General features: G+C 42.6%; 1 protein-coding gene across 4 annotated transcripts in view; it reads right to left on the reverse strand.

Moving 5' to 3' along the window:
* Positions 1 to 13241, reverse strand: part of MICALL1 (MICAL like 1) — a 198907-nt gene that overhangs the window by 31340 nt on the left and 154326 nt on the right. For all 4 annotated transcript variants that reach the window (XR_013262343.1, XR_013262342.1, XM_077452390.1 and 1 more), the window contains exons 9-10: positions 10312 to 10745; positions 1860 to 1994 (exon numbers count right to left, since the gene is read on the reverse strand). Coding sequence is in view for 2 of the 4 variants with exons in the window: in XM_077452390.1 (XP_077308516.1) it covers positions 1860 to 1994; positions 10312 to 10745 (569 nt within the window). In the remaining 2 variants the exon portion in view is untranslated. The remainder of the gene's footprint in view (positions 1 to 1859; positions 1995 to 10311; positions 10746 to 13241) is intronic.

The raw sequence follows: 13241 nt of genomic DNA on the forward strand, positions 1-13241 counted from the left end.
ATATAGATCGGATATGGGTTATAAAAAATTATCCCAAACTTTGAAAATCCCATGGAGCACCATTAAATCTATTATAACCAAATGGAAAAAATATGGCACCACTACAAATCTGGCAACCGAGGGCTGTCCACCAAAACTCACAGAACAAACAAGAAGGAAATTAAATCGTAGGTTCAACAAAGAAAACAAAGAGAACACCAAAAGGAGCTGCAAAGATCCACAGTGGAGATGGGAGTCCATAGGACTACTTTCGTACTCAACAGTGGAGGCAGACCATGCACAGCTTACTGTACAGGAGCAGAAAGGTAGGTAAATAACTTTAATGCAGAAGAGACAAAGCATGTGTCTTCTGCATTAAAGGGCCTGCCTGATCGCCCATTTTTACTTTTTAGCTAAAGTTCCACTTTAATCTGTAAGCTCCTTGAGGGAAGGGGCTAATGTAAATATACACTATGTAAAGTCCTGCGTAAATTGGTGGCGAATTTCTATTATACCACATAGCATAAGGAAGATAATAAAATGAGAGCTTTAAATCTACAGGTGGTGTATTTGTCTAGACTACAAAATGTTTTTTTGTTTTTGTTTTTTACATTTTGCTTAAAAATTTGTAAATCAGTACTGCTTGGACCTTGAAGAAGGGGACATACCTCGAAAGCTTGTCCTGAAAAATTGTATGTTAGTGCAAATAAAAAAAGTATCACGGACAGTACTCAATTTTCTCCAGACTACAAAATGAATAAAATGAAAACAAGTAATGACAACACCCACATAAACTAGATTACTCATATAGTTCTATACACTGGAAAGTTACCAAATATGTAACAATTATATACAGAGAAAACACAGCAACGTAAAGTACAGCAACAGCATATTGTTGGTGCAACGTACCCACATAGGGGACCGTTCTGTCACTACACAACAAACTGCAAAAATCATAGAACAGGCTGAAAGGTTCCCAGTAACACGATACACACAATTTTACACACAATAGAACACAACAAACAGAACAAGTTACAGCTTAAAGTGTAAGTTCACCTTTGCAGAAAATCTGTAGGGTGAACTTACACTGGACAGAAGGAGAGCAGCACCATCTAAGTGCAGCATTATTAAGACATTTTATTCCATAAAAGACAATTGGTAACTCACAAGATGTATGAGATGACAGCGCATGTGGGATTAATAATGTGGTTCCATCCACTTGTGGGAAAGATGATCTTCTCACTGGTGAAGAGGCAGCTGATGGGTCCAGGGACACCGGTGGTTCCCAGCGCTTCCAGACACTCAGGACGGCCCACAGACATCAATGTCACTCTCGGTTGGAGAGAGCGGGGAGGAGCGCACGTTCGGAGCATGCATCCTTAATCCGGCTATCCACACTGGACCCTCTCCCCAAGACCCCCACCCCCTGGTCCTGCTGTACCTGAGACCGGCGATTACCCGAATAGGAGACATCAGGTCACCGCTCCACTGGTCCGAAAATGTGAAATCCTAGCAGCTTGCTCTCTTCTCCCCCAGACCGGTGAAGAGGCGACCCAATGTCTCCTATCGGGTGATCGCCGGCTTCAGGTACAGTGGGACCGGGGGGATGGGGAGGGGGTCCAGTGTAAGTTCACCTTACTTATTTTCTGCAACGGTGAACTTACCCTTTAAAGTCAGAGACCTGGTGACCAGAAAGTGAGCAAGTCAAAGCTTTGGGGGTATAATTACTCAATTTCTTTAAAAGTTCTGCCTGTCTAAATGCAGATCTGTCAAGTAAATGAGGGTTGTGACTATACTCCATAGGCCCAGACATTCTGCAATATGTTCCACCTTACCAAGAGTTAATGTTAGATAAACAATATCACATTTTTTTCTCTCACCTTCCGCTTGATAAGAGGAAATCCATGCCCTGGCGCAGGTCGATGTGCAGTTTTTGGTCCTTTCTTGCTTTTTTTATTTGTAGGGGAAGTGATAGGGGAGGGCTTTCTATTGAAGGGATTTTCTTTACATGTAGGCTGAGAAAAGAGTAAACCACAAATGACAGGTAGAACTGAAAACTTGTTTTTAACAAACGAGTATTGGCTTTTTTCTGTATAACTGATGTTTGTTAATCCTCCAACAGATGTGTTTACCTTTATAAAGCATACTACACCCACAGACTTCTCACACTGTTAAAGGCTTGCCAATAACAGGAAAGTCAATAGACATCTGGTATTGTTCACAGTTCTAACCATTATGCTTTTTAAGTATTACTATGTTTCCCAGATTTAAACATTTTATACATAAATCAGAAACCTTTTCAAAGTAGTTAAAAAAAAAAGAAAGAGGGGAGGTCGGATGCATTACACATACACTCACCGGGCACTTTATTAGGTACACCTGTTTAATTGCTTAGTAACACAAGTTGCTAATCAGCCAATCACATGGCAGCATTTCAATGCATTTAGGCATCTAGATGTGGTGAAGACAACTTGCTAAATTTCAAACCTAGCATCAGAATGGGGAAGAAAGAGGATTCAATTGGCTTTGAACGTGGTATGGTTGCTGGTGCCAGATAGGGTGGTCTGAATATTTCAAAAACTGCTGGTCTACAGGGATTTTCACGCACAACTATCTCTAGGGTTTACAAAGAATAGTCTGAAAAAGAGAAAATATCCAATGAATGACAGTTGGGTGGACAAAAATGCCTTGTTGATGTCAGAGGTGAATGGACAGACTGGTCCGAGATGATAGAAAGTCAACAGTAACTTAAATAACCAATTGTTACAACCAAGTTAAGAAGAATACCATGTCTGAACGCACAACACATCGCACCTTGAAGCAGATGAGCTATAGCAGCAGAAGACCACACTGCTAAAAACAGGAAACTGAGGGTACAATTCGCGCAAGCTCACCAAAATTTCACAATAGAAGGTTGGTCTGATGAGTCTCAATTTCAGCTGCAACATTCAGATGGTCGGGTCAGAATTTGATGTAAACAACATGAAAGCATGAATCCATCCTGCCTTGTATCATCGGTTCAGGTTGGTGGTGGTGTAAAGGTGTGGGGGATATTTTCTTGGCACACTTTGGGCCCCTTAGTACCAATTGAGCATCATTTAAACGCCACTGCCTACCTGGGTATTGTTCCTGGCAATGTCCATCCCTTTAGGACTACGGTGTACCCATCTTCTGATGGCTCCTTCCAGCAGGATAATGTACCAGGTCACAAAGCTCAAATCATCTCAAACAGATTTTTTTTTAACATGACAATTAGTTCACTGTACTCCAATGGCCTCCACAGTCACCAGATCTCCATCCAATAGAGCACCTGTGGGATGTGGTAGAACGGGAAATTCGCATCATGGATGTGCAGCTGACAAATCTGCAGCAACTGCATGATGTTATCATGTCAATATGAACCAAAATCTCTGAGAAATGTTTCCAACACCTTGTTGAATCGATGCCACAAAGAATTAAGGCAAAAGGGGGTCCAACTCTGTACCAGCAAGTTGTACCTAATAAAGTGACCAGTGAATGTATGTAAACCGCTGCAATATAGTACAAAATACGAATTTCATTGCTCCAGTTTAAAAACAAAAGGAAAAATCCAACATTGTTTATATATGATGGTTGATCTTTGTCTTTTTTGACATGTAGTTAAAAAAAAAAAAAAGTTACTCTGGACAGTATGCGCTGCCCTAAAACTAAAGTTATTTTGTCTTTTTTTTTTTAAACAACATTTTAAGTGGAAAAAATAGGACCTTTGACTACCTCCAAACTATTTTGGAGTACATGTAGTATTTGGAGAACTTTTTTTTAAAGAGGAAGTAAACCCTGATGAGTTTACTTCCTCTTTCATTCCCTGCAAAGATAAAGCATAATGGACTACTATGCATCGCAGTGCACCCAGAGCGCTCAGTGCGGCGCAGTGCACCTGCGCGCCACTGTCTACGGCGCATGCGCCGTAGACAGCGGTGGCTGTCTTCAGGTAAATATCTCCTAAACCGTATAGGTTTAGGAGATATTTCTTGGACCTACAGGTAAGCCTTAATCTAGGCTTACCTGTAGGTCAAAGTGGTTTGTAAGGGTTTACAACCACTTTAAAGTGTTACTAAACCCATGAACCTGCATTCACAATATCTGTTCTCCCACAGAACATGTAAATGCAATAGTTTTAGTAAATAAAAACTGCTAAATACCTTTTTTTCATCAGCAGTTAGAGCAGTCTTGTGACTTCTATAAGTGTCTGGTTAAAGTTTGTAGGAGGAGTTTTCATTCCCCTGACCCTCTGTCTGGACTGTGCTGATTGGCCCTGTGCTGATCACATCCCAAGAAACAAAATAAACTCTCTAGCAATACACACCAGACTGAGCATGTGCAGCTTGTCCCCAATGCTCTAATCTATCAGGACATGGTTAGGGGACTGTGGAAAAAGGGAAAGAACAGAGAACACAGGGTCAAACAGCCTTTTTAACACAATGTAGATTGGCCCCTTAGGTTCCACAGTGAGTATAACAAGCATGCTTTGCTGCATAAACAGACTGATTTTACTGTTGAGGGTTTAGGAACACTTTAATAGACCTTGGGTTATATGCAGGTTACCTTCAGATTATTGGATACTAGCAAAAAGATTTGCTAGGTCCACCCCTAAAGTGCACCCATACAACCCCGCTCACTCAATGAGACTCCAGTTATTTTTTAGCAAGCAAAAAAGAGTGATCAAGATACAGAGGAGAGGGGTCTGTATCCTGTATTGTACTCCAAGAAAAGAAATGTACAGATAGGTCAAAATGTATATTATTATATTATTTTGATCATACAGAACACTTGTATTCATACATCACAGGACGTATGCAAGCAACAAATCAAGAGTTAAATAACCTGAATAAAAATAAAAAAAACTTGGATTACAGCTCGAAGCACCTTGTGGCCAAAACTCACATCAGCTGGGGCCTGAACATTTACCTTTTACAACTTGGAAAACGTGTAAACACAGGACAAGGTGGTGGCCTTGCATATCTGGAAAGCAGATGCTTGATGCTGAAAGGCAAAAGAGATACCAACAGCTTTGCTGGAATGGGCAGGTCCTGATACTGAAGGAGGCACCATGTTCCTAGGGACATAGGCCTTAGAGATAAGTTTCCAGATCCACCTGGCAATGAGGGCCCACCGGCAGGACAAAAAAGGACCCCGACAACCCTAACCTACATACAGGCACACATGTGAGGGGAAGTTGGGAATAGGCATCTTTTATGTCTACTGATGCCAGAAATTACCCTTGTCTAAGAAATGCAATGACAGATTTCATTGATTCCATCAAGAATTTTTATGCATAAAAAAAAAAAATCTGTTTAGATGCCCCCATTAGGTTTTGGGACTGTGGATAGGTGTGAACAGAAACCCTAAAAATGCTCTTCTGAAGGAGCTGGTACAATCACCCCAGACTAACAACAGACATCTCTCCACTCCATAGAATGGTGGTGTCCCTTAATTGTGAGGAGGGATTCTAGGAAGGTTGAGTGGACATTGGAGACAAGCTTTTTCTTGTTGGGTAGGGGCACCTTTTCCCCCCAGTCACTTCTTTGATAAATTTATCAATGGATTCCTCAAATAGGCCATCACTACCAAAAGACATGCATAGAAGCTGCTTTCTACAAGCAGGTTCAGCAGACTAAGCTTTTAACCACAACATTTTTGAACATATTCACAGAGAGAACAGACATTCTTGAGATCTAGAAAACTACATTATCCCGAGCTTTAACACAAAAAAGGCCCCTTTCACACATACGGATGTGACGGAACTGATGAAACGAATGGTCCGCATGTATGAAAGGGGCCTTAGTCTGAGAGCATCAGCTGCAATTATTCTGAGAGAGCAGGGTTCTTAAACACAGGTTCTTGGTCACTGTTCATTTGTGTTGACCAGTTAGCAATTGGCAAAAAGACAGCTTGTCTGGCACTCCTTTCTGTATGTTACGGTTTGAACTACTGTTGGGTGCCCATAGTAGAAAGCCTTGCTGTGTGTGAGCTATTGAGCTTGCTTGAAGTTTTCCTTCATCTGACTATACTTGCCAGTCTAAAAGTTCCCAACACCTCTAAGAATGTTGTTCTATAGTCGCACAGAAATCAGCTTTAATCAGACAGACCACATGATGCATGCCTGTGTGGAAGTTAGAGTCAGATAAGGGATAGCGGTGACATTGCTCCGGTTCAGGTATGATCCTGAGCGGTCATTTGGGCTTTGTGTAGGCCATCTGCCAAACGCTGTTATTGACCATTTTTTCCCAGTGGGAAGTCTGCGATCCACCACTGCTAAGCAAGGGGACCCCCAGTCGTGTACTCATGGTTATGGAGTGCAGAATAGATGGCGTTTTCTGTTTCCAGAAAAAGGAGTTGCTATAACCCATAAATGTGGTCTTGTGGCTGTGTCTCTGTATGGCAGCAGGAATTCAGCAGTATGCCATGCATTTTTGGTGGGAAAGCCGAGTGGGAATTCATCATCTGGGTGGAACCTAACACAGCATCCAGTGCCCGAAGTAATTACTATAGGCCAGCCTCAGGGCCCATGTACAGTACCCCAGGATACACACTGAGGATAACCTGCACAAGGCAGTAAGCAGTCAGATCTTGGCAGAAGTTTCAGATAAAAAAAAAATGAAAGGTTTAAAAAAATAAAATAAAAATACTTCCCTAGAGAACAGGTCCATCACTTAAGGACACTAGCAAAAACTGGAATCTCAAGGAGACAGTGTTTTTTTACATAATTTTTGTCCATGCCAAAGGGCCGCTGTGATAAGGGACTACTGAATAGGAAATCATATACTGTATTCATCGGCGTATAACATGCACCAGCGTATAACACGCACCCCAAGTTTAGGAGGGAAATTTAAGGAAAAAAACCTTTAGGAGGGAAGTTTAAGGGAAAAAAAAAATTAAATTTTAAATCCCCATCAATGCAGCCTTCCCCAGTGTCCATCTGCAGCCTTCCCCAAAACTGCAGCATGTTTGCGTTTTAAATTTTTACATTTAGCGCTGCCGAGATATTCGGCTCATCTCACCGCTGACATAGACCAAGTCGAGCATACGGTGTACTCGGCTCTGCTCGCAGTAACGCCCCGTCCCGCTTCCTTGGCCCGGCTCCTTTAATGGACACAACACTGGTACAATGGCGGGACGTAAAGGCTAGGAGGTGGGACTGGGCGTGACTGCGAGTGGAGCCAAGTACACAGTACACTCGGCTTGGCTCGGTCAAAGTCGGCGCCCCTCACAGATGGTGGAGATCGGCATATAACACGCACCCACAATTTCCCCCTGTTTTTAAGGGGGAACAGTGCGTGTTATATGCCAATAAATATGGTACTTTTTAAGCATTCTAAGCCAACTGGAAGACGAACATTAAAAGGGTTGGACGGAACAAAAACCAATCTGCATTTTAACCAAGGAGGCACAACCTGAATAGGCTGTGAGAATTTAGCTGTCCCACATGCATACTTAATGTTTGCATACAAAATAACACTAAATATGTCCTAAAATATATTATTTGATTGTGTAATTACCAATACAAATATTTCCATGTTTAATTTTGTTTATAACTGCAATAGTTTTACGGCCAGTTCACACCACATGCAGTCCAGTGTTCTTTTGTTTTGCATCAAAAACGCATGGAAAGCAGGTTATATGGTTTCCAATGCCATAGTTCACACCAGTGCAGTCAGTTCAAGGGCTTTTGGGTTCCAGAAAAAAGTAGAACATGCTGCATTTTTCCTACACTGGAACGCAGTAAAACGCATCAAAAATGCACTGGAACTAATCAAAAATGTTCCCAGTGCGGGCGTGCTCCCAAGTCCCGCATCTGTGTCCATTCACACAGAATGCAGGACTCGGCCCCGCCCCGTCATTGAATTTCATTGACAGCAGCAGGAGCCAACGGCTGCGCTGCTATCAATCTATCCATTCGGGACACTAGACACCAGCTACAGATGGCGTGCTCATTCCCAGACAGAGGATGACAGCGTCAATTTAAGTAAAACCGGGGGGGGGGGGGGAGCAGGGGGGCTGCAGCACTACAAAGGGTTTTTCACCTTAATGCATGGAATGCATTAAGGTTAAAAACCCTGAGGGTTTATGACCCCTTTAAGTGGTGAAACAGGACACAGGAGTATAATTACATTTCTAAAAAGGATAATATAAAGTCAAACAACAAATAAACCAAGTATTTGTTAAAGCAGTATTAAACCCCAGAGCAAACACATATTATACTACAGCTTCCCAATTCTTAGATGTGATGGCTGCATTAGTTACCTTTTTTAGGCTTTTTTCTATTTTCATCTGGTGATCCAAATAGCAACTCTTGTATTTCACAAGCTCCAGCTCTCCAGCAGAATGTATCAGTTTACGTGGATGAGACAAACCACTTAACACTAGCAGGTGTGATTAAAATGATCAGCTTTTATTTATTCATTTAAAACCTTTATCCCAAAAAGAAAAGACAGTTTGCTGTAACTGATTATAAAGTGTGATCTAGAGTCTGGCTTCAATTTGTTAGTGTATCTAAATATGCCTAATAAATTTAACACTATCTCCCCCCCCCCCCCCCCCCCCCCCAGACTGACTCCTCCAGAGTTGTGTCTCACTAATACCGGAGGTGTGTTACTGGCCAGATCACCGGGGGAAAACAGGGGTAAAAAGCCAAAAACAAGAAAACTGATGCATCCAATATATCTAAACTAGTTGGTAAGCTGGTTTAATAGCACTTTAAAGTGGTTGTAAACCCTGTTAAAAAAAAAAGAGAAAAAAAAAGGAAACCCTGCAAGACAAAGGCATAATGAGCTAGTATGTCAAAAAGGTGAAATTACTTAATAAATCACTCAACCGACTGTGATGTGATGAATAAGGGTGAATACTGCTGCAACTTCAATGTACGACACACACAATAAATCAATTAGTTAAAAAGTAAGCTGCGCTGTAAAAAAATGATTATAATGACATATGATCACATATATGATCCAACTCTGTTAATGGACACTATAGGGCCCCCAATACACTATATAATACTTACTGTACCATATTACTATAACAGGGTGAAACTGTAACTATACATCCAAACCATAAGAGAATGAATCACAGTTATTAGGATGATAGGTGAATTATCGTTTTAAGTCACCTATCATCAGTGAACCAGTGAGGATTAGTTTTTTATGAATTTATGCTGTGTCGCTTACTTTTGTTCATTCTAAGCACTTTAATATGGAATTTTTCAATAGGGTTTTTCATCATCCTAATAACTGTAAATCATGTGCTTATAGTTTGGATGTATAGTTACAATTTCAACCTGTTATAGTAATATGGTACAGTAAGTATTGTACAGTGTCCATTAACAGAGTTGGATCATATATGTGATCATATGACATTATAATCATTTTTTACATCGCAGCTTACTTTTTAAATAATGAGCTAGTATGCATAGCATACTAGCTCATTATGACTTACTTACCTGAGAACGAAGCCCCCGCAGCCACCCTCGTCTCTCCCTCTGGCTGGCGACATCTCTCCTGGGGGTTACTTCCTGGTATTGCGGCTCACGCGCTGTGATTGGCCGGAGCTGCAATGAGGTCACTCCCGCGCATGCCGGTAGCGGCACACAGACTGAAGCAACGGCACATACGGTTTGCCCCAGTGCGCATGTGCCAACGTCATGCAGGGGATAGGGGATATCTCCTAAACCGTGCAGCCTTAGCCTTACCTGAAGCATAAGGTTGTTGTAATGGGTTTACAACCACTTTAGTGTACATTGTAATGCTGGCCATACACTAAAAGAAAAATGGCCAACATTTGGTCATATAGACAGATTGTTCATTTTTCGGCCAGTTAATGGGCACAAATCGGTAATTGGCTGGGATGTTTTTGAGCCGAAAAAACGAAGGACAAATATGGAAATTTTCTGCCGAACGAGCGTTAAATAGATGTTTGATGTTTGTTAATGTGCTTCCTGTCCAAACTGTTTGCACTAGGTATATGTGAAAAAAACAAACACAAAACTGATTCATTTATGTACATTGAATGATTTATCGGTCATTACATGATGGCACTATCATTTGCTCTCTTGGCAGAATGTTTTTTTTTTTCGAAAATGGGTTTGAACTATTTTTCGTATAGTGTATGGCCAGCATTAGAGTGCCAGATTTAATTAGCCTTCTGACTTTTTTTACTAGCCCGGTAAAGTGGATTTTAGCACCAAACTCAGTGTAAATGTTTATACAGGTAGCTAAGAAAACATTTGTTCTTTACTTGCAGTAATATTTTTTTTTAACCAGTATTTATTACCACTGTCTTCCAAACTTTTACACTTACCTTTACTGGTTGCTTAGCATCTGGAGAAGGGGTTGTTAGAGTTGGATCAGGATGACATAAAGCTTGTTGGCTGGGATTTATTTGTAGACTGTCAGAAGAGGAATCTTTCTTTTCTGAGGAAAGGCTTCCCTGTACTTCGCTTGTATTGGCCAAGTCACTGGATGAGGAGAGGCTGGTATTGGCGGACAGATTACTAACATCGTGACTACTGGCTGTGGAATGGTTGACAATGCTTGTGTTCCCTATATCTGAAGGTCCAGATGTGGTGGGGGAGTGAATGGTTGGTTCAGAGGAGCTTTTAGGAACATTTTCCGATTCATGACCCATCGTGGAGGGTTCTGTGGGAAGGCTCTCTGTGCTTAGTGCTGGTGATGGGCTGCCAGATGGAGGCTCTGAATGAGACAGACGGGAAGCCAGATCACTTGAGTGACGGGCTAAAGACAAAATGAAAAAAAAAGTAAAACAAAAAAAGAGGATCCACACAAAATGTACAGTTACAGTAGCACTTAAACTGATATTTAACCGATAAATCAAGAAATGGTCTTGCAATACAAAAACACACACAATAAAACCAGCCATACATGAATCAAAATTTGGGCAGCTCAGCAGAGACCAGAAAATTTTGTAGGGACACTGTGGTGGTACAGAAGTCCATCTACAAATGCTTTGAGTCACCATCTGAGTACCCACCAAACGGGAACCTTGCTTTATATGAGCGGCCTTACCAGAACCAGATGATGCTTCTTTTCATTCTTTTCAAACCAATAATTGTTAAAATCCCAGTGCTCTTGAATAAGTATTTTTCAGATTTTTGTGCAACAGAGGCAGGATACATAAGAGGTTAAGAGCTCACTGGGCTTTTGCCAGGATCAACAAGTATTTTTATGTACTTACATCATTTTTATTAGGACAAAAAAATAGGAAACTGTGCATGTATTTCAGAAGTACACTGCATACAAACATTTATTAGGCTGGGCTCACACTGGTGCGATGCAGGAACTACAGCGATTCCTGCGCGGGTTCCCTCACGGCATTAAAATCGCAGACAGTTCAGACTGCGCTCGGCGAACCGCTGCGGGTGTCAAAATAAAAAGTTAATGACACCCCCAAATTGGTTCACAGAATGCAGTGCGAGATGTGGAATAGCAACTCATGGATCTGAACACCCATGCAATCCGATTCCAGTGTGGACAAAAAAAAAAAAAGGGTCCTACACCACTTTGGTGCAAATGCGATGCGATGCGATTTTAGCCATACAAACTGTATGGCTGGATTCGCCCTGTACAGACATCACATGTGATTTGCGGTACGAGTCACATGCAATGTCTGCAATTGCATAAGTGTGAACCCAGCCTTTAAAAAAAAAAATTATTTGGGACACCGTTTTACGAACACACACAAAATTGTTAACTTTTTTTTTCTCTATCCTTATTTAGGTAAACGGATTCGGACAAGTACATTAAGATGGAATGCAATACAGATGAATGTTGCACACAGAAGAAGGCAGTGTTTAATTTTTAGCCATTAAGCCATCAGTCTGCATGTGATCACAAATGACATTGTAACCACATGATCAAAAAAATCACTCTGCTGATTGTCAGGGGGACCCAGCTGTCACAGCCAGGACTGAGAATCGCAACCGCATAAAGTGTCAACTGCTTGTTCATGATAGGGAGAACATATACTAATGTATTCTTTACATTTGACATCATATGGGGTGAAATTAACCACTTGCCGCCCGCCCTATTACAAATTGACGGCGGCAAAGTGGTTTCATAATCCTAACCGGACGTCATATGACGTGATTAGGATTATGAGCCGCTGCGCGCCCCCGGGGGCGCGCATCGCGGCGATCGTTGTTGCGGGGTGTCAGTCTGACACCCGGCAACTACGATCTCGGTAAAGAGTCTCCGACGAAGACTCTTTACCATGTGATCAGCCGTGTCCAATCACGGCTGATCACAGTGTAAATGGGAAGAGCCGGTGATCGGCTTTCCCTCACTCGCGTCTGTCAGACGCGAGTAGAGGAGAGCCGATCGGCTGCTCCTCTGACAGGGGGGGTCTGTGCTGATCGATTATCAGCACAGCCCCCCCGAGGATGCCCACACTGGACCACCAGGGACACCACTAGACCACCAGGGAAAAGGTAATAAAAACCCATAATCCTCCCTAGACCACCAGGGTGCCAGTCAGCACAATGGGTGCCAATCAGTGCCCATAATGGATGCCAATCAGTGGCCACAATGGGCATCACTGATTGGCATGCATTATTGTTTGGCACTGATTGGCATCCATTACTATAACACCGATGCCGCCTATGAGTGCCCACCTGTCCCGCCTATGAGTGCCCACCTGTGCCGCCTGAGTGCCCACCTGTGCCGCCTGAGTGCCCACCTGTGCCGCCTGAGTGCCCACCTGTGCCGCCTGAGTGCCCACCTGTGCCGCCTATCCATGCCCACCTGTGCCGCCTATCCATGCCCACCTGTGCCGCCTATCCATGCCCACCTGTGCCGCCTATCCATGCCCACCTGTGCCGCCTATCCATGCCCATCCGTGCCGCCTATCCATGCCCACCTGTGCCGCCTATCCATGCCCATCCGTGCCGCCCATCTGTGCCAGCTATCAGTGCCAATTTGTGCCACCTATCAGTGTCCGTCCGTGTCGCCCATCCGTGTCGCCCATCCGTGTCGCCCATCAGTGCCGCCCATCAGTGCCACTTCATTGGTGCCACATTGGTGCCCATCAGTGCCACCTTATCAGTGCCCATCAGTGTAGCCCCATCAGTGCCCATCAGTGAAGGAGAAAACGTACTTATTTACAAAGTTTTGAAACTGAAACAAAAAAAAACATTTTTTTTTTCAAAATTTTCGGTATTTTTTTATTTGTAGCGCAAAAAATAAAAACCGTAGAGGTGATCAAATACCACCAAA

This window comes from Lithobates pipiens, unplaced genomic scaffold, assembly GCF_037356315.1.
Source record: "Lithobates pipiens isolate NorthernLeopardFrog02 unplaced genomic scaffold, aLitPip1_a1.2 Scaffold_23, whole genome shotgun sequence".
Taxonomy (NCBI): Eukaryota; Metazoa; Chordata; class Amphibia; order Anura; family Ranidae; genus Lithobates; species Lithobates pipiens.